Genomic DNA, 27002 nt, shown 5'->3' with positions numbered 1-27002 from the left:
TGTTATGACTTTGCAATTAAGTAGACCTAGCAGAGTTCCAACTAAATAAAAATTAGGCCATGAATTCATGGAGGTATACAAATTTTGTCTTATTGAGAAATGAAACCAAAAGTTAGGCCATAAAGGAAGGAGAAATAAATAAATTCATGCTATTTTGGGGTAGTTTCTGTGGATCGCTATGAGTTGTATATCTAACTGATTTCAGGCAATATTAATTGAAGTTTCAGCAAAGATACTCAAAAAGAAACCATAGCAACTCTCAAGTCGCTAACTGAATTAATGCACAATGAAGCATGAATTCTTTCCACATCAATTGTTGTTTGAGTATCATGACAAAATCGTAAGTATGGGTGTCTTCGATTAATGGAAACTGGAAGAGGTGGCAGTTGCTTGTGCTTGTGTTACCCATAGGAGAGAATATTCCTAAATTCTGTTGGAATCTATAAACCTTGTCTCCTTGTGGTTATCTAACAATTGATAGGAGTTTAGGTATGAATTTGATAATGAAAATTACTCAGCTTTTTGCTTGTTAAACTCATAAACTATGTGCCCATGTAGAGCCCTTGCTTCTACTGTGTTAATCTTCTGAAACAATATCTGCTTCTACTGTATTAATTTTCTGAAGCAATATCTGTTCTGAAGTGCCATTGACTAATGACTATTGAAATTTGAAAGAGAAACTTCCCATGTAACGAGTAGTTTACTTGGATGGATGTCTGCATTGATGATGTATTTTTATTTGATTTAAAGTATTATTTGGCAAGTGCATTTGGAAGAAGTAGCATATTGGTGCAGATTCCATACCTATAAAATAAAATCAAGTAGGAAGTTGGTTAATAATCTGATTCAATCCAAACACCAGAGAGAAATACAAAGGGAAAACAAATTTGAAATGAAAAAAGTATGTGTCCTAGATGAGTTTAAATCGTTATGTCAATGCACTGAGTCGTGTTATGAAGACAATGTTTGGCAGGCGTCACAGTGGTGTCTATTGCACTGCTTCTGTGAACTATTGGAAACTGCAATGTGCTTCATTGATAGTAGAGCACAGGCAAGTAAAACAAAGAACCATATTAAGAACATTGCAAACATATTTAAGATTCAGGGATGCTTTTGCCTGCCTAAAGTCCCGATCTACAATTTCCTTATTTTATTGAACAAATAATCTTGAATAAGTGGATTCCTTCATTTGGCCTTTTCCATTATGAGTTCTTCAGAGCAGTTAATATTAAAGTCTTTCTCATTTGGTCTACAAAAATTTACGGCCTTATCTTCTCACTGATATGATGGAAAACATATTTGTTGAGTCGTTTTTTCTGCAACATAAAACTTTGTCATAGCCTAATGTATGTGCCTGAGAGATCTCAAATTATCTCAGCAGCTTTTGCCAAGTATGAACTCAATTTTTATTTTCAACTAAAGGAAGCTTCTCTAGTTAAAAATCTGGAAAATGACTACTGCTTTATACCTTTGTCACTAGAATATTGTTGTATGGGATTTGTCACTTATAATAGCATTGACATTGTTGCGAGTGCTAATCAAAGTACAGTGTCTGCATACTTCTGATAGGAATTTAACATGTTGGAACAGAAATTAGTGTAGATGTTTGAAAGTGCTAGAACTACTGCAAAATTCTTAATACGGCAATATTGCAGGTTCATATGCCTTTCTAATGAAACATATTAGGAAGTTAATGAATTGGTCATATGTATACCTGGCAATTGGGCGGGTTGGGTGGGTTTTGGGCAGATTAATATTGGATTTTTATTTAAATGGGTTATACCCAACCCGTCCAACTTTAGATTTGGTTAATTTTGGGTTGAGTCATATTGGATTATCTCAAACCCATGACCTAAATATGACCCAATATATTAATTAATAGATTTTGATATACAAATTCTCTCAAATACATTTTTACACACAAAATTTTTTTTTCACACACTAAAACACTTTCACGGATACAAACACACACTCATTGCTTAAGTTTTTAAAAATACACTATTTTTACACACTAATATACTTTCACAAACACACACACGTACTAACTGCTTAAAATTTAAATTATTTGGATGAACTCATTGGTTTTTATACAAGTAAGGATTTTCAAACTGGATAGTGGATATAGTTTTGGTCCAAACTAAGAGACGGAAGCAACAATTTTGGTCCAAGTTTGATATAGCACGAAAAAATGGTATACCAATACAAAGCAATGCAAGTTCAAGATCTCATTTTTAGGACTTTCTTCTTCAACTTGTTTAAATTTAGTTAAATATGCAATATTCCAATTCCAATTATAGTCTGTCCTAGTTGTATGAATATATATATATATATATATATATATATATATATATATATATATATATATATATATATTCATGGTGATTGGTGACCAACCGAAGAATCGTTGAACCAATGCAACCGATTCTCGTAGTACAATATTTACTTGCATATCTTACACCAGAAATATACATTTTAGGATTTTGTGACTGGAAGAATAGAAATGCAAAAGGGGAGGCAAAAATGAACCCAAAGTGGGATTGAAATTTTGTTTCTTTTGATTGAAAACGTTGTTAGCAAGGTGGGGAAGGTTGTGGTGGTGGAGGTTTATTCGCTGGGAACATATATTCGCTACTTGCTGGTCTTTTCCTGTTCCTTAATTTTAATTTGTTTATTTGTTTAATTGTTTTTTAACTTAAGTTGGGTAATGAGTGTCCAATATAAATATCCAAACCGCCCAAAATATATGTGGGTTTTTATTATCCAACCCAAAATTGACCCAACACCCAATTTACCCAACTCAACCTCTCAAATTAGGGGGTGGGTTGGGTGGGTTGTTGGATTTTGGGCATAATAGTCAAGTCTAATCATATGTGAAGTTATTTTAACATATCATATTATGTATCTTCTAGGCAATTGTTTTCAGTGTGCATTCTGTTTTATGTTGAAGTATTTACTGCATATTTTCCAGTGAGACAGGGTGTATGACCTATTGAGAAGAATTTGACAAACACCTCAAGTTAAGGTGCATGAGTTGAGTGCAATAAGTAATAAACTAGTCTCCGACCTAATGGCTTAAAGCATTTGGAAGAAGCTGTAAACTCAATAGTTCCCTCATGCTGTCCTTCGGAACAAAATTTGTTCTTAAAAATCTTAGAAGTCCAAGAGTTCATCATTTCTGGACCTGAAACGAAAAGGAAAAGTGTGATTTTGCTGAAACTGTTTACAAGACAGAACATAACTTAGTGATTGAATCTGTCATCTTGGAATCCTTTAGTATATGTAAATTTGTGCTAAATAGTACTGTACTTATTTACAGTTTTATGTTCTTTTGCCTCCAGGTTTTGCGTGTATGAGGGCTTTTGACATAAAGACAACGGAATCAAAGCCTCTCGCAGCATGGTTACACCCTCCTGGTGGGAAAGAAGATGATGCAAAGGAAAAGGGTGATCAGTAATTAAGAAAGGCAAAACAGTTAAGAGAGAGGAAGGAAAAGAATAAGAATTTAGGGATGGCAACGGGGCGGGGTTGGGGCGGGGGACCCCTCCCCCATCCCCTGCCCCGCTGCCTACAAACTCTCCCCGCCCCCGCCCCATCCCCCGTCCCCCGCTCCCCCCGCCCCGCCCCGCCCCGCTTCTCCCGCGGGACTAATAAAAATTTGTTATGTAATTTTATTATGGTTAAAATTTAGCAAATAATCAAGTACTAAAATATCAACATATCATCAAATTATTATTCATTGTAATTTTACAATTGAAACTTATAAAAACAATCAAACAAAAATTATTTGAATACAATCCAACATGATGAAATAAATATAACTAAAGTAGTCAAGTTTTCACTTTTGACACAAATACAATCACTAATTCATTGTTGTGCTTGTGCTTTTTTTAGGAAAAAAATGTTATTGTATTAAGTGTAATTAGGAATTTAGTATAAATGTATTAGTAAATTTAGTATAACCAATTAATAATTTGTATTAGTACACATATATAATTATTAGTATGATTAATAATATCAATTATATTATATATACTAATAGACATTATATAATACATATAACTAATAATATCATTATCATAAGTTTGTAACTAATTAAATTAAATATTATATATATAATTATATACATATATATATTATATATTTATTTTTTTAAAGCGGGTGGTGGGGCGGGGTACACTCCCCCCGTTTCTAAGCGGGGGGAGGAAAAATTCCCCCCGCCCCCGCCCCAATCCCCTCCCCATTAGCCCCCTGCAGGACAGGCCCCCATTGCCATCCCTGATAAGATGCTCTTCAGGTACCGCACCCAATGCAATACAATAAATCAAAGATTTGATGCACAATTGAATATAGCCCTGAGACCTTTTTGATGATAATTTATTCAGCTAGCCTTTTGAAGGGATTTGAATCTTACATTTGTATTCATTTCTTACTTGTTGGAGCCACTTACAGTTAGGAAGTTAGCGTGGCTGCTCTCTTGGTATTATGTCATTTTTTATAGTGATAAAAAAAAGTATGTCTTTTTTTTTTTTTTTACATGACGTTCATTTTAATCATGCTCCTTGAAGGTGTATATTTATGTATGGTATCTTATTTTCTATAAGAAGGAAGTATATAATTGACAAACAATGATCTTGTTGTCCAGTATTAATTTGGTCAGCCATCAAATTCATTTTTGTTCCTTGGCCTTCATCAGGGACCTTGCAATAGTAGACAGATAATGGAGTTTTATTTACTTTAAAAAAAAACAGAAATAAAATGAAAATGATGGAAGTTATGCAGCTTTAGCTAACTGTAGTGAAAAGTTGGCCTTTATTCTGATTTCTGTTAGACTGACTTACCAAACCATTATTTCCATCTAAGCTCAAAATAATTTTATCATCTATCAACTCATCCTTCATCCCCTCCCCCCCCAAAACCAAAAAATAAAAATAAAAAAAAATAATCATCCTTCAAAACACTAAACACATGTTTTGAGCCCAATGGGGTCCAAATCCACCAACCTTTAAGTTTAGTTGGGATTATGGCCATATGCTACGAGTTATTTTCACAAACAATATGTCCATATTCAATTTTAATTGAAGCCAGCATCACTACATTTTATGTCCTTTATATATAGGATAGCATTTTTATGTGTTATCAGTGTATAATTTTTTTCTACTAACAGATTTAGATCATCACATGTAACATGAATTCAAATTTGAAATAATTTCTTTTTTCACTAGTAGGTTTAGATCATGTCAAAGAATATGAATTCAAATTTGAAATTAAATCATACACATGTCGTATACATTTAAAATTGTTAATGAAAAAAATCATTATACTGTTAGTGCGTAAGAAGTTCATCTTTATATACACCATAAAACAATTAGCAAAAGAAGGAGTAGGACATTGGCCAAAAAAAAAAAAAAAACAGGTAGGACATTGGACAACGACCTGCCTCTTCCCGTTTGTGGTGTTGTCCTTTCCTTTGTGTTTTCTTTTTTTTTTGGTTCTTTTTGTTCCCTGCAGGAACGGGATTTAATTTTTTCTATGTTGCAATTGCATTTCCTTTTGTATTTTCTAATTTCTACTAGTTCAATTTGGTTCCTCATATTAAACTTCAACAGAATTGGTCGGTGTAGTAGTTTTATTATGTTTACACAAAAGGCAAAAAAAGTAGTATGCGATTGAAATATGATTGACTAAACGAGCTTAAATTTAGAATAAATTGGCCTTTGCTTTATAATTTAGACTAAATTTGCACCTCTCTGTGAAATGAAAATTAGATGAGAGTCAACTAGGGATTCATCATATTCTCCACATAATTTATTACCTTAATCAAGTCTCCATATATATAATTTCTTGGCAATAAAAAAGTAGGCCACACAACTTAGGATACGTTTTGTGACTAATGGTTTAGGCCAAAAGGGGACAACAGGTTAAGAACTCAGACCAAGGCCCAGTTGGGTTCTTTCCTTCATGTGATCTATATCACTTTCACATACGTAGCAGAAAAACTGAAACCTTCGAAGTCAGAACCCAGAAAAGAAAATCATTTTTGACTTTGTTTAAAGATGCTCTATCTCAAGATTCTTTTTTTTTTTTTTTTGTGTAAATTAGATTAGTTTGAGATGTAAATATGATGATACATCTATTCATTCATGATTACATTGTAATTTCTACAAGAAAAATATAATTCACTTAAATTGCTCCAATTGTTTGGATTATTTAAAAGATATTTGAATTTATAATTCACCAATTATCAGATTATATTTTAAACACTATAATAATTTATTATTTACAAATTCAAGTACGTCCTAAATAGTCTAAAGAGTTAGAGGAATTTGAGAAAATTTCAAAACTTTCATCAAATTCTTAAATCCAAATGAAGCCGAAGTTCAAACCGATTTTGATCCAATTAGAAATATTTGATGATTTCGGTTAAATAAAACATTTGATGATTTTGCAAGATATCGACATACAATTCACAAATTCTCCCCCCCCCCTCGGGGTACACATTTTAATGCAAAGTTCATTTCATTGTTGTTTCTGTGTTTCTTTTCTATTTAAGAAAAAGCACAATCATATACAACCAAATTTCAGTTTGAGTATTAAATATGGCTAGTCATATCTAGCTTCTGTATTGAATAACAATTTAACAGAACAATAAAGAACAAGATTTTATGTGAACAATTTAACAGAACAATAAAGAAAAAACGGTAGGTCACCGGAGAATAGAAAGATGGGGAAGAAAAAGGATAACTTAAAATTTTTGCTCTCTTTCTTTATTTAGGGTGTGTGGGATTGGAGAACAATAGATTGTTTGACATAATTTTTTTTTAAAAAAATACTGTAGCACATTTTTGAATATAATATATATGAGATGATTGAAAAATGTGTTTGTAATGCAGGAAATAAATCTATCTTTTCATGTGCATCTATTAATTGCTACTAAAATTCGGAGAAAGGTTAAAAAAGAATGCAACGGTTCTTTGTTCTAGCAACCCATGAGTTTTTCTCACTAATAGTTATGTGACTTGCGTCCATATACAATTTTAGTTAGAGCCAGTACAGCCATAGCCATAGGTACCTGTTGACAACACTTCCTGTCCTTTGTAGAATAAAGGGATGATATCACAAACTTCCATTGAGGTTTCTTCTAATATCACTTTGCACCTTTAAGATTTTAAAAATATCACTTACCTTCCCTAATAATTATAAAAAACTATATTAACCCTCACTTGATGCATAATTTACATATCAAATAAATGAAATTCAAATTTTTTTTTAAAAAAGATGAAACGAAAGCCCCTTTCTTCTCTTTTCCTTTTCTCCAACATTCTCTCTTATTCATTTTTTGGATGATTATACAATAGTATTTTATTTGTAAATTATAATAAATTAAATTTTATTTATCTTTTACTCCTTGTGATTGTGATAGAGTGGGGTATGATTCATTTTCTTATTTTGAGTTGATTTTTTATAATGATCAGTACAATTTAAAAGATTTGGGCACTGATTTAGATGAAGTTGGAAAAAAATATATAATTCATAAAAAATTAGTTTTGAGCATATAGAATTCAATTGGCGCAAGTGTATTTCTTTGTAAATATCTTTTTATTTTTGAAATATATTTTTATGGCCTATAGCATTATGACCTGGCAGTATTACTAGAGATTATTTTTTAGGTTATGGTTTTATTGAAATAAGCAAAGTGGTTTAGGAATATTTTTATTTAGCAATTAAAGGGTAGTTTAGGGTTTTTAAAAATTTTGTTACACAATAACAAAAATAAGGGAGGTAAGTGATTTTTTAAAACTTTAGAAGTGCTAAGTGATATTAAGAGAAACCTCAAGGGAGGTTTTTGATATTAATTCTAGATTAATACATATTTAGAAAAGAAAGCAAGTTGACAACACGCAGTCTCATCCCATCTATGGTGTTATCCCTTTTTTTCTTTTTTCTTTTTTTTTTTACCGGTTCATTTTGTTTCTTCTGGGAACGGGATTTATTTTGTACGTTACCAGGTAGAGAATGTAGTTCCTGAAGAGGTTGTTTTCGTCTCGCTGGAGTGAGTCACCCGAGCTGGAGAAGACCTCTTATCTTGGGTAGTCCTCTTAGACGAGGTCACCTGTTTAAGTTGTAAGAGGGACTAAAGTCCTCGGTGTAACTCCGAAGCTTAAGTCAGTTCGATAGTGAAAGAGTAATAAGTATAAATAAGACTGGTATGCTCTTACCAGAAGATTGATCGTCCCCTTTCTCAGTGGAGGCGTTGAGTATTTATAGGGGGTGGACAAGAAAGAGGAACTGCTTGCACAGGTCCCTAGAGATCTGGCAGGGTCAGCGTATCAAAGTGACTTGATGGACTCTGCGGAAAGGTGCGCCGGAACAGCCGTGTGTCAGGCGGCGCATGTCAGGGCAGCTTTATCAGAAGTATCAGAGGTGTCAGGGACCATGTTCCACAACTCCGGTTGCCAGGTCATTATACGTGACTTTGGCTTCATGAGGGAAAGCCCTGGCCGAGGCAGTAATTGGGCCGAAGTGAATTCCCGATGGTGAGAGGCCGAAGCAGCCTGCAAACGAAGAAACACAGGGAGGGACCCCAGCTCTAGCCGAGCTGGAAATACCCTCCTCAGTTCCTTTTATCTGTTTTCTACACGTTAAATTTGGTTCCTGAAGTTTAAACTTGGACGTAATTGGTCTCTGTGTTCTTTCATTATGTCTTCTTAACTGTACTCAAATGGAAAAGACAAAAATAAAAAAATAGAATGGGATCGAAATATGATTGGCTAAACGAGATTAATATTGGACTAACTAAACACCCTTTTTGGCCTTCTTTACCTTCCAATTGGCCTTTGCTTTATAATGATTCCAACAATTTGTATCTCTCTCTCTTTCTAACGAAAATTGGATGAAAGCCAACTTCGAGATTCAATCAAATTCTACTTTTAAAGTCTTCATTTAGGATCTGGTCAAGTCTCCCTATAAATTTCTTGGCAATTAAAAAGTAGGTCACACATCTTCTTCAGATCAATAATGTTCATTGCTCTGGGCCAAAAGTAACTTGACCAAGATGCAGAGTTTGGCGAGCTTCAAGATTGATCTTAGTACGGCAATAATGCAGTGGTAGAGGCTCGACCTTTGATCCAGCCTTCTGCTTCCTGTGACAATAGCTCTGTTCTTATGCATCAAGATTCAGGTACCGTGATTTTTAGTATCAACTAAGTTGTGTTTCAACTTCAATTAAGTTTAGTGATAACTAACGGATAAATTTTATAGACACTGATAGTATATACACTATCATCGTTAGATTTATGACACATGTGCAAAAGTTGGATTTCAAATTTAAATTTTGTATAATTGTCATTTATCTAAAACTGATAATGTATACACTGTCAATTTAAAAAAAATTAATCCATAACTATATTTTAACTTCTACGCATCGGCGTTAGTTCCGGGTAATCAGTCTGTACAGGCCACGGTAAATCAAGAAGATAGCCTTCGGGTTAGACTTGATTCCTTCCAACAAGTTATGTTGAATAAGATTTGCATAAATTTTTAATGCTTTCAATTATTTTTTATTACTTGGTTTTAGGAAGAATTTGCAAGAAAGGAAGAGGACTGTTGGATTTCATAGTTGATACTCCTGATATTCTGCCTAAACAAAAAAACTGTCCACATTGCGGAAACCAGCTAATTTATTTCTATGCTGTAAAAATCCACAGATTATCAATCAATAAGTACTTCTTAAAAAATTAACAAAATTGTCATATTCTTTAAACAACCATGCACAATTTCCTTTGACTGCGAAAAGCTAATAAAAAAATGAATATTCATGAAAAAAGAAAACATAAGCATTGTTCTTTTTACTATTAACGGCACACTACATTGTCAACTCCAAAATTCTAAAAACATGTGTACGCTAAATATAACTATAAAGAGATATAAACACTTCGCTATATTTTTCCAAAAATATGATTGTAATTAAATGCTTTTGGATGGGCACGGCCTCAATTAGTTTTGACATATGGATGGAATGTACATTTGCCTTCAGTTATTATACTCGTAATATGGCTTCCATACATCGAAATTTTCAGTATTGCAGAATTTGAACTTTGTTAATACCACCAACAGATTGTTGGCATTCAATTCTGTTGAATCAATGCTCTTTGCATATATTTTAATCTTTATCATATTCAACTCAACATCAGAAAACTTCAACATCCGACTTAGATAATTAGCACTAATTGCCAATTTGCAAAATTTAAAGTCAACGATATGCAAAAATGCTTACACCTGGGCGCCACTGCACAAATGCGTGGAAGCCAAAACTAGTACAATGGGAAGGACACAGACAAGCAGCAACAATCAGCAATGGTATTTGAAACAAATGAAATGCAAAGGATGCCATGGAGATTGACAATGGTTATAGGCTGTGAAAGAGAACTCGAGATCATCTCAATTTCGACCGAGCAAATGTTGCAAAGATCACAAAGCTTGAAGCCCTAAAAGTGCTAAAGCTTCAGCTTCCACATCAGTACGCACACCAAAAGGACATGAGAGGTCCCAAATAACTTCAATGTAAATCCTGCAAACTAACGTCTCTGCAACCGCCAGCTATCTCTGGGTTACCCTCAAAACCCTGATCAATCTGTAACTTGTACGGTAGTAAACCAGGTTCATGCCATACCACTGCTATAACTCTACTCGACGCTGATGACAGGGCACAGACAAACAAATCAAGATCAGATTGAACCTGATGAGAGAAGGGAAAGCTTGAAAGTACAATGGAAAAGCTGTTGTGCCTCAAGATACATTTCTGTTTGCACAAGAGACTACTAACTCACAATACAACCTTTTATTTTTTGGCCATCCCAATATTCCAGAAAACAAAACCTGGTGTCTTAGTTCCCAATTGAAGAATGAGGTCCGCCAAGTAGCAAGAGTACAGCCTCCCAATATTATGCAATTTGGAGTCTTAGTTCCATCAATTGCAATAGGTGTCTTAGTTCCACCAATAGCCCACTAATATTCATTACCTCAAATGGCAGCAGAGACTTGATAATGTAAGAAGAGATGATCTCTCCTCATTTAGCGCAAAAGAAGAACCTGGAGACAATGCTAATACCTCATACAATGAAAAAATTTATCAGGCAGAAGCAAGGAGTTTGAGCAGCCGCTACGTGAACAGAAAGACTATCCAGAAGAAGGTGCTTATTCCATTCCTGATTCCTAAACCAAGGCTGCTTTGAGGACTTGCAAAACACAAACCAGGCAGAAGAGATTTGACTTTGCCTTCTGCACTTGGGTAACAAATAATGCTGCCATCACCCTCAACCAAAAACGGCGTCTGGGAGATGGGAAGAAATGGACTGCTTAGTCAAGGGGTTAATCCCTTGCAAAACATCCCAATTCCAGCAGCAATACTATAAAAACTAGACTAGGCCAAAGATTTAAAGTGCAAGCATCATAGAAGCCAACACCATGACAGACATCACCATTCAAATTTATCAGCCCGGCTGCTAGAAAACCTTGTTTATCACCCTGTCTTCTGCAGCTATATGCATGTTAATGCATCAACCGCTGGCATAAACCACACAGGATCAAACCCATACCCATAAGCAATCATTTTATTGAGTGAGCATAAATTTACCAACTTTGCAACAGGCTTCTATAAACAACTTGAACAAGTTAATACTTGGGAGCTGTATTCATAACATGTCCTCTAAAGGAGAAGTAGCTTCTTCTATTCTTCCCACTTCACAAAGGCAACTTGTTACAGTGTTGTAAGTTAAAATATAGTTAAAAACACCTCTCTCTCACCTCATCTGTCAGTCCACAAGTTCAAATATTCAACCTTTGCTTCCCAGCGTGCAAAATCAGAGTTTTATGGTTACAAGCTCTTGTAACGACCCTGTTTCTCCATTAGTTTTAAAACCTGAAATGCTGATGATACCTTCCCCCTTTTGTACAGGTTTTTCATCATCATCTCAAGCACTCTTCTGCAGTCATAGGTTATCCCAAGAGCCCTGAATGCATCTTGGTATTTGCTTCATAACTGCCAAACAACTAATCTTGCAAAACATTTCTCTCTCTACTAAAAGCGACAAAACAACAATCAACACCAGCAACACAATTTTAACCATAAAACTTAGTCATAATCCAAGAAGCAAAAGTACAAGCTGCACATTCAAACCACCAATTATTTGTACAGCTGATTAGATTTTTTTTTTATTTTTTTGGGATTGATTACATATCTCTGAAACTTTCTTTACCGTGCTTGATGATCTCGCTCTGCATATAATTCTTCAAGAGCGTATATCAAGCTCAGTTACTCTACGAACAAATAAAATTTTATCAGATATATATATATATATTTAACTATATCATATATAGCACTGGGTGATTCAAATATAGACACCAAGAAATTCAGTATCATATCCAGAAAATTGTAATACAAATATCACATTAACAGAAACACCAGATAACAGTGATTCACTCAACCACCCCACCACCACACCCACCCACCCACCCCCCCACTCCCCAAAAAAAAGTACATCAATTCCGTAAAAACCCTAAATTAAAAGGAAGAAAAGCTAATTCGGCTATCTACTTATCTTTAGCGGCCAGACCAACCCCATACTTCTCTTGCAACTTAATAATCTCTTCTTCTTTCTTCTTCTGATCAAACTTCTTGCTCATCTTAGCTTGCTGATAGTAGAGAACGATGAGGTATCTGTTGGCGACATTGAAGCCAGACAAGTGGTCGACGGCGGTTTTAGCATCATAGATATCTTCATAAACAACGAAAGCGGTGCCGCGAGTATCCTTGTTCGTGCCGATTCGAATCTGCCGGATGGCGCCGTATTTCCCGAATATATCGTACATTTCCTCGCTGGTGATGTTGAACGGAAGGTTTCGGACGTAGAGAACTCTGTTCACCTCTGGTGGAAGCCTTGTGTTCCCCTTCCTTAAGCTGATTGTCGCCATCTTCTCAGAAGAGAGGAGAATCGACGTCGAAAATGATTTCTAGGGTTTAGGAAATTGCAGAAGAATTGGGAAATTTGGGAATGGAGGGCAAAAAATTTCTATTAAGGCACCGTGTAGGCGGTTACCGAGAAATAGGATTGTTAATAGGGCCGAACTAACCCAAAATCGGCCCACTTAGCCGCAAATAATTGGGAGCCCGGCTTGGACCATTATCAATATAAATAGTATAAGAGTAAAATTTTATATACACTGACAGTGTATAAACTATAAGCATTTAATTTATGATACGTGTACAAAAATAGAATTTCAAATTTAAATTTTATATAGTTATCATTCATCCAACGTTAATAATGTATACACTGTCAGCGTAGGAAAAATTAATCCTTACAAAAGTAAATCTTATATACACTGACAGTGTATGTACTATCATCGTTTGATTCATGATATGTGTACAAAAGTTGAATTTCAAATTTAAATTTTATATAGTTGTCTTTCATCCATCAGTGTAGGAAAAATTAATCTTTACAAGAGTAAATCTTATATACACTGACTGACAATTTTAAAAAAAAATTTGAGGTCATTGATTTCAAAATGTATATTCAGACGCTGTATCTTTACAATTTTACATTGTACATTGTATCTTAAAAAGAAAGAAAGAAAAATAGCGAAGTAATAGCATAATTCGTTGTTTACTTGAACGGGAAAATCAATGAAATTGTCCCTCATATTTGTAACAAGTCCTTTTTTGGTCCATCATATATGAAAAGATGTAAAATGGTCTCTCACATTTATAAAACGTTATTTTTTGTTCCCTCACATTTATTACAAATATATTTTATTAAACCTTTAGTTATATAATTAAAACGTATCTATGATGTTATTATTACATCATTCGATTCTCTAATTTTTAGACCCTAACTCAACTAGTAAAGTCCGCTGTCTTTTGACCATGATTTCAACCAAGTTAGTGTCTAGCGTGAGTTTCAAAACACTATTTGAATTCAGAATTGGGTTTTATTTGGGGAAAGGGATTAGGTGCTAGCACGAGACCTCTTATTTGGAGGGAAACGATGTGTTGATCCCATATTACCCCCGAAATTTTTTGATACATAATTAAGGTTTGCATTACTTAGACGAAATACTAACCAAAGATGGTGTAATTAATGACATCATAAATATATCTTAATTATATAAAATATAAAATATATAGATAATTAAATTTTATTCATATTGCAAATGTGAGGGATGATTTTCCATCTTTCTATATGTGAATGACCAAAAATGGGCTATTTGCAAGTGTGAGAGACCAAAAACAGGGCTTTTTACTTCAATGATTTTCCCTAATTTGAACGGTATGATTTAACTTTTCTTTAGCAAATAAGAACAACTTTTGATGAATTCTTTATCTACTCCTCAATAGATGTACTATTCCAAGATTTTGCTTTTGAGTACCCTCTGCAGCTAATGCTATCCCTGCCAAGAATTCTTCAAAATTTTCCCAAAAAAAAAAAAAAATAGATTAGAGACTTCCCATTCATCTTTACCACAAATTTAAGTAAAACAAGCTATGCAATTATTGAGGTTGGTTTTCTGGATAGTAATAAATACTAAAAATATCATTGCCATAAAAACTCGAAAAATTCTTAAGGACATTAATCTTTGTAATCTTTATGGTTTGCACAGCAATTACAGGGGTAATTATTACCAATAAAACAATAAACAGGTTAATATTCTTTTTCCAGGTAGGGGAAATTTGTTGCAGATTGGCACAAAGGAATTGGATTATCGAATTGTTACTTGTTAGTTGTTACACTACTGATCTTTTTTTCTTTCTAAGCTCATATGATTTTTTCCTTTCGAAGAATATTTCGTAAAATTATTAGTTTTGAATTTTGACTATCTATGTTTATATGAAAGTACGGATGCAAAAAAAAAAAAAAAAAACCCAAGAAAAATATAAAATCAAAAAGTCGAACAAAGTCGTGTGAATCACATAATTCAGTAATGTAACATTAACAACTGATGAGAAACTTTGTTTTAAAAAGAAAAAAAGGAGTAAGAATCATGCTAGCGTTCGTTACCATGCTTAGGACTAGAGATTGTTCAAATCAGAATTTAGTTTTAAGCTACAAACTAATGATTCAACTTCCAGTTGTAGATTTCTAAAACTAATAATTAGCCAAACCAAGAAAGAGAAAAGAAAAGTTATCTTAGTTAACCATTGAAACGAAAAACTCAGAAGACCAACCAAGATAATAGAGCTATACTAAGAAATTGATGAGGTTTATTAATGATGATTGCAACGAAGTTTACTCACATAATAATAAACATGGCCAAAAAAAAAAAAAGAATCTGGGGATGCCTAGTAACAGATACTAATTACAATTAAGATTTATTTACATAATAACAAACAGCCATGTTTGAACGGTAAAAAAAAAGATGAAGAAGAAAACTTTTATGGATTAATACCTGAAACGAAGAGAAGAAGAAGGCAGAAAGCTTTATTCTTCACGGAAGAAGAACAAGGCATTGTCGTGAATATATTTGTGAAAAAAATATCAAGAATGATAAACTAAAAATAATGTATTGCTATTTGAAGGTTGGATATGATATGCTTTTGTGAGCTGGTGGTATGTGAATTTATAGACTTGCATGGTGAGAAAATTGACAAGATTTTTACGAATACTATTGGGATTTTGAATTGGTTGGGCTGATGTGTTTTTTAAAAATGAATCAATTTGATTGGTTCAAACACTTTGCATAACGTCACTTTGCTAAATCTTGGAAGGGAGGGATTACATTTCTTTTCCAATTATAATTGGGTTTATATTGCATATTTAATTTCATTTTTTTTTTTTGTCTTTGAGTATGGTTGGGTTTACTCTTTCTACCACAAAAGGGAAAGATTAAAAATGGATAAAAAAAAAAAGGGGTTGCCAATTCAACTTAAAAAGATTGTTTAAGAAATTTTATTCCTAATCGTTAGCCTGATTATGTATTCTTAAAAAAAGTGGCATAGTGAATATAACGAAGGGTAGCGCTAAATCCACACTCCTAGTATTAAAATGACAATAAAGCCCATAGTAGTTTTATAAAAACTTCTTTCAATATAAAACCTTGTCTTTCATACAAAGTTTAAAAAATCAATTACAAATTTTAATCAATTTAAATTTTTTAATACCATCATCCTAATTATATATTTATCAGCTAGTATTTTCTAAAATTATACTTCAATCAACTTTGAAGTGCAATGTGCCAAAAAGGTAAAAATATTTTCTTAACACAATTTTAAAAAAGAAAATCTCTCATCCCCTCTTACATGATGGAAAGAGACAAAAACAATCAAATAAGAGGAAAAAATAAATGCCATCAAAGTGAATAAAAAAATGTCAGAAATTTTAAAACCATTCATAATTATGTAAATTTTAAGTCCAAATTAACACCCTATACATTTTTTTAACACCCTAATTTTTTATCGAAAGGGTTTCTACCAAGCTCCATAAATGCTATAGGTCTTTTGGTCAACTTGGTTGTAAGGGTGTGAATTTAGATTGTGGAAGTGTGGATTTAACCTCATCCTATAACAAAACATTACTTGACAGAATCTCTAAGGGCTGTTTAAAATTGGGATAATTTCAAAAACCTCCCTTGAGATTTTGGACAATTTAACCTAGTTTTCTTGAGATTTTAAAAATTACACATACCTTTCTTTAAGTTACTATTATGGCAACAAAAATTATTCAGTGGTCAAAATTTTGAATGAATAATCTAAAATGCCCTCATAAAATTGTGAAGTTCATTTTACTTTCCCATAAAATTCTTAAAAAATTTTGGAACATATACAACATCACAAAACCACTTTCAACTCTAATCTCTACTATCCCAAGCCTTCCACATTTTCACATTCCAAATTAGTACCATTATCTATAGGACCACTACCACTATCAGTCCCTAAATTCTAAAACCTCAAATGAAACAAAAAAATCAGCACTATTAAATCCAAAAAAATTTCACCAACTGCATTAATATAACATCCTATTTCTCAAATGTTGGAGTACCAGCACTAGTCTTGTCCTTCTTAAACCTTCAATTCACATCTTCTTCTACTCATCTGTAAATCCTCCAAACAAAACTAAAATAAATTTGTAATATGCTTCAAATTGTGTTTTCAACATAATTGGTTATTCCTTGAGTGAACCTTATTTTAGTTTCCATTTAATGTCTAATTGTGTGTAATGCATTCATATGCACAAGATTAGGATCGGATTATTTGATTGCATGAAAAATATTGATATGTTAAGGTTATTATGATTATTTTATAAGGCCAAGGGAGATAAGTGTAATATTGTAAATCTCAAAGATACTAGGTGAAATTGTCAGAAACTTCAAGGGAGGTTTCTAAAATTATCCCTTTAAAATTCTTACTAAGATGAAGTTTAATTTTGGTATCTTCTAAAAAAATAAAAATTCATAACTGATTGGATTTTCGATAGTTTCAACTTTCAAGTACTAAAATGCATTTAACCTCTTTCTGGATGAAAATTTAAAATCTTTTAATAAGTTGTCAAAAATGTTAGTCCAGATGGAAAATATGATTTTCTTTTTCACCATCCTTTCTATTTTTTGCTTGAATAGTTGCCAACAATATACAAAGCAATCAAAGGATGATTGCCACTTTAAATGGAGATAACAAACTTCTCTTCGCAAAATATTGTGAAAAGCATGTAACAAATTTGAAGCGGTGATAGAATAGACTTTTGGTTGCTGAACAATCTCTGCTTTTTACTTTGTGATTGTGGATATCGCAAAAAATTTGTTTTGGAAGGTATATAATCTAGAAGCCTCGAATTCTTTTATGCACCTTATGTGAAAAAAAATGGCAACCAAGTGATAAACTATTATTTACACTATATCTTTCTTAAATTTTTTTTCAACTCTTTTAGAGCTACAAATACTTAATAGGGATAATTTCAGAAACCTCCCTTCGAGTTTCTTATAATATCACTTAGCGCCCTGTAAGTTTTTAAAATCTCACTTACCTCTTTCAAATTGACACTTTTTGTGATATTTTAGCCCCTTTTGTGGAAAAGCAAAAGAGAAATTGCTTTTCTTCTAATACTACCCTTATGTTATCCTATTTATGAAACTTACATCAGCAATAAAAATTAAAATAAGGCTAAAAGATGAAGCTGAAAATATCTAGAAATTGCTTATATTCTTAACATAGTCAATATTTTGATATTTAGTCATGAGATCATTTTTTGATTAATATTTTTAATGTTGGCTTATATATATAGTAGGCTTTACATACAAACCGCACAAATAACAAAGATAATTTTAATTTAAAGTACAATTTGGAATACATCATGTATTAAAACATACTTCCTCAAAACCTCGCTTGACTTCCTTAAATCAGTCCTGCAAAATTTTCTAAGGTGTAAATTACTTACCAAAATCCTTCGCAACTGTTGACATTAGTAAATTTAACTTAACCACCACCTTTGCTATCTCACCACCATCTAATTACAGAGGATTATGGACTAATATTGGATGGTTATTTGGCTATTTTTGTTTATAGTTTTTGGGTTAAAATTCTCTTTTAATTTGGGATTTTTGGTTAAATAATTATTAAGAATGCAAGGGTAATGTCATCAATTTATGACCATTGAAAGGGATATCTAACCTTGTCAAGCTGATAGGGAAGGTAAGTGAGATTTTAGAATTCTTGGGGTGCTAAGACATATTAGAAGAAACCTCAGGAGAGGTTTTTGAAATTATCCCTACTTACTAATCAGCAAACTAACTAAACTTGAATGTGAGACTTTTATTCTTGGATCATAGTCCAGTTCTTTTTTTTAACTAAACCAAAATTTGAAGCATCATCTTTTGCACTCAAAGGACATTATTGTTTCTTTGGTATATAAAAGGGACATATAATTCAACAAAATTAAGTGCTTGTTGTTGAAGGGGCTAATAGCTCTTCTAAACATTAGTGATAGCAGATTCCTAGATCTTGATAAAAAAATTTTGAACATTAAATAACAGATTCTGATGTCTCGACGAAATATTTTTTGAACGTTAAGAATAACAGATTCCAATATTTGAGCAATTAAACCTAGAAGTGGCAAAATGGATAAATGGTTGATAAATGGTTTTAGTTAAATGGATAGTGGATCAAATTGATCCAATCCAATTAAAACCATTTAATAAATGGATCTAAATGGATGTCATTTAAATGGATACTGTAAACCATGATCCATCCATTTATCCATTTACTCTCCCAAATCCTAAATTTAAGATCCAAATGTTTTTTTTCCAAAAAATATAGATCCCCAAAGTTCTATTTTTAAATCACCTAAAGTGGAATTCTAATAAGAAATCTTATGTTATTTGACAAGTAAAATATTTTCATCACATGTGCACGTAGTACCTAAAAATGTATGAAACTCCTTATTATACCATTGATATACAAGCTACCTTATATTACTTAATAAATTAGGTGCCTTTTTTTTTTTGGATAGTTGGGTTGGGTGATAAGGGGGGAAGGATTGCAAGTATGAGGATTTGGAAAAAAAAAAAAAAAAGGTGTCATTTACATATCTTAATCAATGTTGCGGGGACACTCATTAGAAAAATTCTTTTTATAAATAAAAGAATTAAAAAAATAAAAAATATTTTGACACTGCATGATGCATTCTCGCTTTTTCTTTACTTAAGAATATAAATGTTTGCAATCATTACTACATGAGAGTTTAGTTAAAAAAAAAAAACAAGAGTAGAGACTAAAATATAATTTTGAAAAGGATGGAAGAAGTCTAGGAACTAGAAGCAAATAAAATGCAATTAATGTTATTAGCAACTTGGCATGTGAGGAAGTTAGGAAGGAAAGAATAGGTGGTCCCACAAAATTAATTTGACATATGAGAAAGTTATGAAGAAAAGAATAGATGGTCCCACAAGATTTTATCTCACATTTTTATAAATGTGTTTTCTATTTTTTAAGTTAAATGGATGTATATGGATAAGATGGATAATCCATTTAAATCCACCAATATAATTGGATTTAAATGGTTATCCATTTAAAACCATTGAATTTATATGGATCATCCAAATCCATTTAAGGTTGGTTTATATGGATGGATTGGTGGATATGAATCCATTTTGCCACTTCCCCAAAACCATATTATTATGAATCTAAAGATGAATAGTGAGATCATCCAAGTTAGCAGACCCTTGGATCCACAACCCATGCTCATTTGCGAGATGCAATAAGCATATGAAACACAAATGAGGAGAGATGTCTCAAACAGATGATGCTGCTCTGCACTCACTTGGAAAAGTGGAAGATATTTTGTGGTCTTCTGTGTTTTCCTGTTTGCATTTATAAAATGCAGAAAAAGAACATAAGACAATGTGATAAAAAGCCCTCAGCCTATGACCACCACTCATACTAACTGTTTATTGGAAGGCTTGGGAGATGAGGATAATATGACAATTGAACAGCATGAACTAGCTATTTGCAATTATGGTTAATATTCATTGAGTTGATCATCTTAGTCATCATTATGTTGGCCAAATATTGAAAAATCGTCTACGGTATTAAAGGTAACGTATGCTGACTTGGGCTCTAGAACTTCCGCATAGACAAGTTGTCTCAAAAAAAAAAAAACTTCCGCATAGACAACTGTGCGGAATATGTATTAAAGGTAAAGTACCATGATTTAAGGAAAATGTTTAATTTACCTGCACTTCTGCCAGATTTTTTTCGCTTATATGGTCCCACAGGGTTTCCTCAATTGCCTGGACGTCAACCTGTTTTGATGTTTTGTCATACTGCACTTCAATCCTGTTAACCTGTTGGTGTAAAAAAGCTCATGTGTTAACAAACTTAGAAAACAGACTAACCCAACTTAGTAAGTTAATTTTGCAACAACTAGATTAAAACTAGAAAAAAAAATGTGGGGAGTGCATTGTTTGAATTGGATGCATTTTAAAAAGTTAATGAAGGAAAATGAACTTATATCGTATAAAAGTTGACCAGGCTCTCTATTCACAACGCAAGAACTAATACAATTAAGCTTCCAGTCAATCAAGTAACATGGATAGGTGGTGCCTGATTTTTGCCTTTTCAAGCTTCTAAGGAGCCATAAAGCATGCGCAGCCCCAAGGGGGCAAACTACTGCATTTAGACATTATCCTTCAATTTTCTCAAGCATATTAAAGAAGGACCACGACCACTATAACCAGAAAAGCCCAGCACGTAGATCTCATTACTTCCTCAAGGATCAGCTCAAAAGCAATTTAAAAAAATGTGTTCAAGGTTTTCTATTTCTTTGGGTTGGCTACCGTCAAGAACAATTGATAACAAGAATATCTCCTGCAATATTAAGTTGCTGACCATTTAGGAAGAACTCTTTGGAGTGAGACATTTTGTTCTAAATGCCAAAAACATCATCTAGGCAAATCAATTTCATGATCTTGAGCATTATACACCAATAAAATGCTGTACAAGTCTCAGCTTCATCGTCTGTCCTGTGATTTGTCTTAATATTCAGCTGCACTACTGCAACAATATGAAAATTCCTCTGTAGCAACCCTTTTTGTCAAAAAAATTTATACTTGATCTTAAATGTAGATAAAGATGGGCATAACTAGAGGTGTCAAAATGGGTGACTTGGGCGGGTTTGAGTTGGGTAAAATGGGTAATGGGTATAAGTGAGTCAACCCATTTATACCTATTTAATTAAATGGGTATAAATGGGTAAGTCAAAAAATGAATTGGGTAACCCAATTACCCATTTATAACCCATTTATTTTAATTTTTTGGAAATTCATTTAAATTCATTTTTGCAAACTAAGTTATCAATTTATACCGCTCTTTGTACCCATCATTAGTTTTAAATATTTACTTATAATGTTCAATAAGCCTAATTACCAATTTTTTTTCATTTATACTCTATTTCACAAAATTACATATTATTTAATAATTGAATAATAAGAATATAAAAATTTGAACTAAGTACTATAAAAGTTAATATAAAAATTTAATCCAAAAATTTTGAACCCCTAACATTTTTTTCATATATAAATTTAAAATTTCATTTTAGAAAGATAAGAAAAGAGGCTCAAATTTATCATAAATTGGTAATGCCGAAAAATGAGCAAGTTAACAAACTAAGAGAAAATAAAATAATAAAATAAAACCAACAAATAATAATAATAATGAAACAAAAGTAGTTAACATCATGACAAAATGAAAAATTTGAAAAAAAAAATGGGTGGGGAAAAAGAAGAGATTTAGGGGAAAAGAATTCTAAATGGGTTAATTGGGTTTGATGGGTTACCCAATAATACCCATTTATTAAATGGGTATTATTGAGTAACACATTTATACCCATATACAAAAATTTAAGATATCCATACCCATCTATTCATGGGCGGGTATGGGTAAATTTAATTAAGTGGGTTGATTTGCCACCTCTAGGCATAATGAAGGGTTCCAGTATGCAAGACATACAAGGCAAATTCATGCTTAGACAAAGAATAAGTCAGCCAGAGCTCAATATGATAGCCAGAGCACCTCTGGTCATTGATATTCTTCATGTGGCACTTTCGAAAATAAATTTTCATATCTACGTATCAGATCATGACAGATACCTCAGGAATGAAATTGTGGTGGGGAATCAGAAAAATTATGAACTTCACAAAATTTAAAATTCTGAGTTCATAAGGTTGTCCATGATCAATGTATTAAAGCTATGGCTGGATTGCAGGTCTGCTTTTACACTGATTATTTGCACAAGACACCGAACCCATAACAAAAAACAGACTAAGGATTGCACAGCCCAGATAGGTTCTCATTACTTTGATGAAGAATCATGATGAATCTTCTAAAAGAAAAGAGTCCATTTTTCATTTTCAACCTGAAATACAATCTCGTTAAGAGATAATTTTTCTATGCATATGGGAGAAGATCAAATTTCGTAGGGTGCTTCCTTCTAAGATTTTTATATACAGTTCAATGGATGAACTCATTTAGAAATAATACAACATTGTTAGGTTACCTTTTCGTAGACAAATACTGCTTTAAGGTACTTCCTTACAAGGCAGTTTATGATATACTAGTCATAATTGCAACATGTTAGGATTCAGATAAGCAGTTACAACAAGCTAATACAACAACAAAAGGAGAATTTTCTAGGACCAAAAATTAAATGCGGTTCCTCTTCACCTTCTATTTTCAAAGAAGCAGGTGTAGCCTCTCTTTCGAAAGCAAATAGTAGAACATCAGTGTTGGAAAAATAGTCCGAACAATGCTAACAAAATCACAGACGTAATTTGAGGAAGCTTGAGTCTTAATAGCACTGTTTTAAAAACTATTATAGGAAGTTGAAATGTTTTTTCAAAATTAAACAAACCTTCTTCTTGCTTATGTAAACAAGAAGGAATAGAATCAAAAAGTATTAGAAAATTCAACTGGAGCTGTGAGTGTGAGTGTGTTTTCCAAATAAGGAGTATTTGGTATTTATAGGTGTCAGAAAAGAGTCATGTAAAACGTGCACTGTTGTAATTGTGAGCATTGGAATACGTGTAAAACTAACTTGGACCTATGCAAGAAGGGGTGCAAATCCATCCATTCGTACTAAATAGGCCTAACTTAATTTTCCTTTTATGGACGCGAACGCACACTAGTTATTAATTTAAAAAATAAATTTAATAAAAAAAACATTATAAATGATGAGAAATCTCTCCAATCTCTTATCATGCGACCAAATCTTTTGAAATACTCCTTTATTTACAACAATCCGTAGTTTTCTTCGAGGAAACCATGTCAGGGCACATTCTCCAAAACACAAAATTATGCAATTGAAAAAAACAAAAAAAAGAAGCTTGTAACCCAGAATTACATGACCCAATTTGCCGGCATCTTCAAAATCGGAGGAGTGGCTGGTCTATCTCTTGATTTTGAGTATAAAAGATATTTTTGTCACTGGTGCCGGTCTAATTGTGTGGTAAATGATTTCTGGATCATTTGGTTGTAAGCTTTATGAACATTGATGGGTGATTTAAACAGGAAAAGATCGAAAACCCATGATTGTTGCTGCCTGTTTCGCAGCCTTCTGGTAAATTTTTGTGTAAATTCGAGCACACAAATCATAATGTATGCAAATTGCGGTGGCCTAAGTATACATTTCATGTGATTCTGTCACTGATGGTGGTGGTGGTTTCTGGTGGCGCGGAGCAATCGTTCGAAGAAGACGATTGTAGAAGAAGCTTTTTTGTGATATTTTATAGTTACCCTAAAGTCTATATAGTTTGACCCCAGATTTTCCTTGTGATCTAATTTTGACCTTGTTTTACAAGGTAATTAGGTAATCTCATAATTATTTCATTTAAAAAATTTAATTATATCTATTTGACTGTTAAATTGGATAAAAAAACTAACAGTTATACTGTTGGCAAATCATGACGAGTTAAGATGTAAGTTTCTAAACTAGGAGAAGTTAATATGAACATTAATTTAACGATAGGGAGATTTTTAATATTTAACCCTTTCCACTTCCCAAACTCCAACCAATTACGTAATGCAGTAATAAACTAGTGTCACTAAGCTGTCACTAGTAATGCTATACTAGACTACTATAGTTAGTAGCAACTAATTACTAATTAGTAATATATATATATATATATTTATACATATTTATGGATATTTATACATATATATATATATCATAACATCTTTCTTGCATATATAAAGCGTCCAACGCCTTGTGAACAGTGCAGGATGAGCCGGTTATGCCGTGATTTGTCTGGCTTTGAGGGGCCTTTTGGTCCTTTGATGATGGGTGGCAATGGTTTCGTTGTACATTCCCACTTATGTCCAGGTGGCTCTCTTTTAATTTACACGCGTGGTTGGTCGATGCTGTCCGAAGCGGTTTGTGGGTCCGCATGGCTCTTATTCTCTTTTGCTCGTTCTCGGTCACCAATTTGCTCTCATTGTTTTCTTGCTTGTGTTCTCAGCTGTTCAGCAAATATAACTTGAGAAAGTTTCTTTTGGTTTTGAAGTGCTTTACTGTTCAGCAAACTTAGGCTGTGAGCTCAATCTCTTTTTGGCTCTGATTTTTCTTCTTAGTTTTCTTTCGCAGCTTCGGAAATAACTAGAACCATTTATGCGGTGAGCAGGATCTTTTTTTTTGGCTTTCACTCTTCTTTTTGGTTTTTTTTGGTAGCTTCGGAAATAACTTGAGAAAGTTTCTTTTGGTTTTGAAGTACTTCACTGTTTGATTGGCTTCGCTGGAAATTTTTTTTTGTTGCTGTGGTTCTTTTGTATAGTTCATTTTAGGCGTCTGCTTGGTTTCCGCTTCAGCTGTGTAAAATATGCTTTGAGAATGGGTCGAAATAGGGTATATGGAAGTTTGGAAGAGGCTCGTGCTGAGAAAAATCGAAGGAGCTGCGAGCAACGTGCTGCTGCTCGGCGTGGGACAAAGAATGATGCGCCATTAGGAGTGTGTACATTAGCTGTCACAGCTTTTAATATACATGACCGAAATGCTGTGAATCAGCCAAATATGGGTGTCGTTGAATCTTCATTAGGTTCGGGCTCAGTATTGTCATTTGCAGAGAACAATGCAGAGCACTTTCGAGCTGTATGTTTGTGCTTATTTTGAGCATGTCTCATGCAATATAAATTGTTGTTTAAATCTTTTGGAATAAATGTTAAATTATTTATGTTAACAGTGGTTAAGCCTAAGCATGTACTTTGGTAAGACAAACGAGTTTGACTTAGATAAGCATACTAAACTCACAATCTTTAACTATGCTTTGGTTGTTTTAAAGGAAAATCAAGGTGATGTATCTAGGTCTGCTGGTAATGGTGCTAGCGAGGTTCCAACGACTAATTCAGATGCTGGTGAATCATCTTTGCATAGGCGACGTCGGCGTACAAGACGCTCTGTGACTAATCCATTGACCACAATAATTACAGAGCCTGCAGTATTGCTCAGTGATGCAGAGCAATTTCCAACCGTATGTTTGTGCTTATTTTGAGCAGCTTTCATGCAATAAGATTGTTGTTTAGACCCCTTGCAATAAATGTTAGACTACTTATATTACCGGTGGTTTTATCTAGGCATGTACTATGGCTAGACTAACCAGTGGGTGAGATATTAGTTTTTGTCTATTACAAGTCAGATTGACTGATTTAGCCACACTGAATTCATGGTCCTTAAGTATGCTTTGGCTGGTTTGCAGGAAAATGAACAAAATGTATCTGCGTCTATTGCTGATGGTGCTAACGAGATTCCATCAACAAATTTAGATGCTGGTGAACCATCATTGCGTAGGCAACGTCGGTCTAGAAAACGAGTTGTGACTGATCCATTAACTACAATAGCTACAGAACCTGCTGTATTGCCTGATGTTCCAAGTTGTCCATATTGTCATGCAAAACAATTTCCTCTCATTTTGGCCGTTCTTGTTTAGAAATGTTCTACTACATCTATCATTTTATCAGGTGACAGTTTATCTATTTCCTTTATAAATATATCTTTTTATCCTGTGCTCCTACGCCTTACGACAAAAATTGTAAAACTGGAAAATAATTAACACTCGTATTAAAATTCTCGCGATGCCACTTCTCAGGTGACTCCATCATTTTAACATTCTTTTTGTTTGTATTAAAACCTTTAAATCATAATTAAAATTCTCATTAAATCTATTCATCGATATGTCCATTCCCCATGCACATACAAAAACACTATATCTAACAAATCCTATTGTAGTAAATTAATTACTCCTCTCACACTCCAATTTTCCAGACTAATACCCATTATAGTAAATTAAGAAATCCCAACTACCTGACGCACAGCGTCAGGGCAAAAAACTAGTATATATATAAACCGTCAATGTGTGTTGTGAACAGTATTTTTTGGACAGGTTTAATTGTAAATGTGGGTTTTGTGAAGGGCAAAGACTTTGTCCGGTTTCTTTGTTAATATTGCTTATTAGAGGGGTGATTTGGGAACTTGGCTTCT

The 27002-nt window shown here is 33.2% G+C and overlaps 2 protein-coding genes across 4 annotated transcripts; one reads left to right on the top strand and one right to left on the bottom strand.

Moving 5' to 3' along the window:
• Positions 1-12541: 12541 nt before the first annotated feature.
• Positions 12542-13094, bottom strand: LOC113737847 (splicing factor 3B subunit 6-like protein). Its single transcript, XM_027264999.2, has one exon. It carries the CDS (start codon positions 12967-12969, stop codon positions 12589-12591), a length of 381 nt encoding a protein of 126 aa, XP_027120800.1. The 5' UTR covers positions 12970-13094; the 3' UTR covers positions 12542-12588.
• Positions 13095-24896: 11802 nt separating this feature from the next.
• On the top strand, positions 24897-26481 carry LOC140038221 (uncharacterized). Of its 3 annotated transcripts, none has more exons than XM_072083302.1 (4): positions 24897-25144; positions 25303-25616; positions 25807-25995; positions 26221-26481. In XM_072083302.1, the coding sequence occupies exons 2-4, from the start codon at positions 25359-25361 to the stop codon at positions 26449-26451; spliced, it is 678 nt and encodes a 225-aa protein (XP_071939403.1). In that variant the 5' UTR covers positions 24897-25144; positions 25303-25358; the 3' UTR covers positions 26452-26481. The 3 variants fall into 3 exon arrangements, with proteins under 3 accessions (XP_071939403.1, XP_071939402.1, XP_071939401.1); XM_072083301.1 differs by having other exon boundaries at positions 25240-25616; XM_072083300.1 differs by having other exon boundaries at positions 24897-25616.
• The last annotated feature ends 521 nt before the right edge of the window (positions 26482-27002 follow it).

This window comes from Coffea arabica, chromosome 3e, assembly GCF_036785885.1.
Source record: "Coffea arabica cultivar ET-39 chromosome 3e, Coffea Arabica ET-39 HiFi, whole genome shotgun sequence".
NCBI classification, from domain to species: domain Eukaryota; kingdom Viridiplantae; phylum Streptophyta; class Magnoliopsida; order Gentianales; family Rubiaceae; genus Coffea; species Coffea arabica.
The sequence above is the reverse complement of the archived record's forward strand: the minus strand, read 5'-3'. Positions and strand labels throughout refer to the sequence as shown.

What these genes read in the sequence shown, in the direction of transcription:
- LOC113737847 (XM_027264999.2), bottom strand. Translation starts at nt 12,969, where the DNA reads ATGGCGACAATCAGCTTAAGGAAGGGGAACACAAGGCTTCCACCAGAG.
- LOC140038221 (XM_072083302.1), top strand. Translation starts at nt 25,359, where the DNA reads ATGGGTCGAAATAGGGTATATGGAAGTTTGGAAGAGGCTCGTGCTGAG. An exon ending in ATGCAGAGCACTTTCGAGCT is followed by an intron (nt 25,617 to 25,806) that starts GTATGTTTGTGC and finishes GTTGTTTTAAAG; the next exon opens with GAAAATCAAGGTGATGTATC. An exon ending in ATGCAGAGCAATTTCCAACC is followed by an intron (nt 25,996 to 26,220) that starts GTATGTTTGTGC and finishes GCTGGTTTGCAG; the next exon opens with GAAAATGAACAAAATGTATC.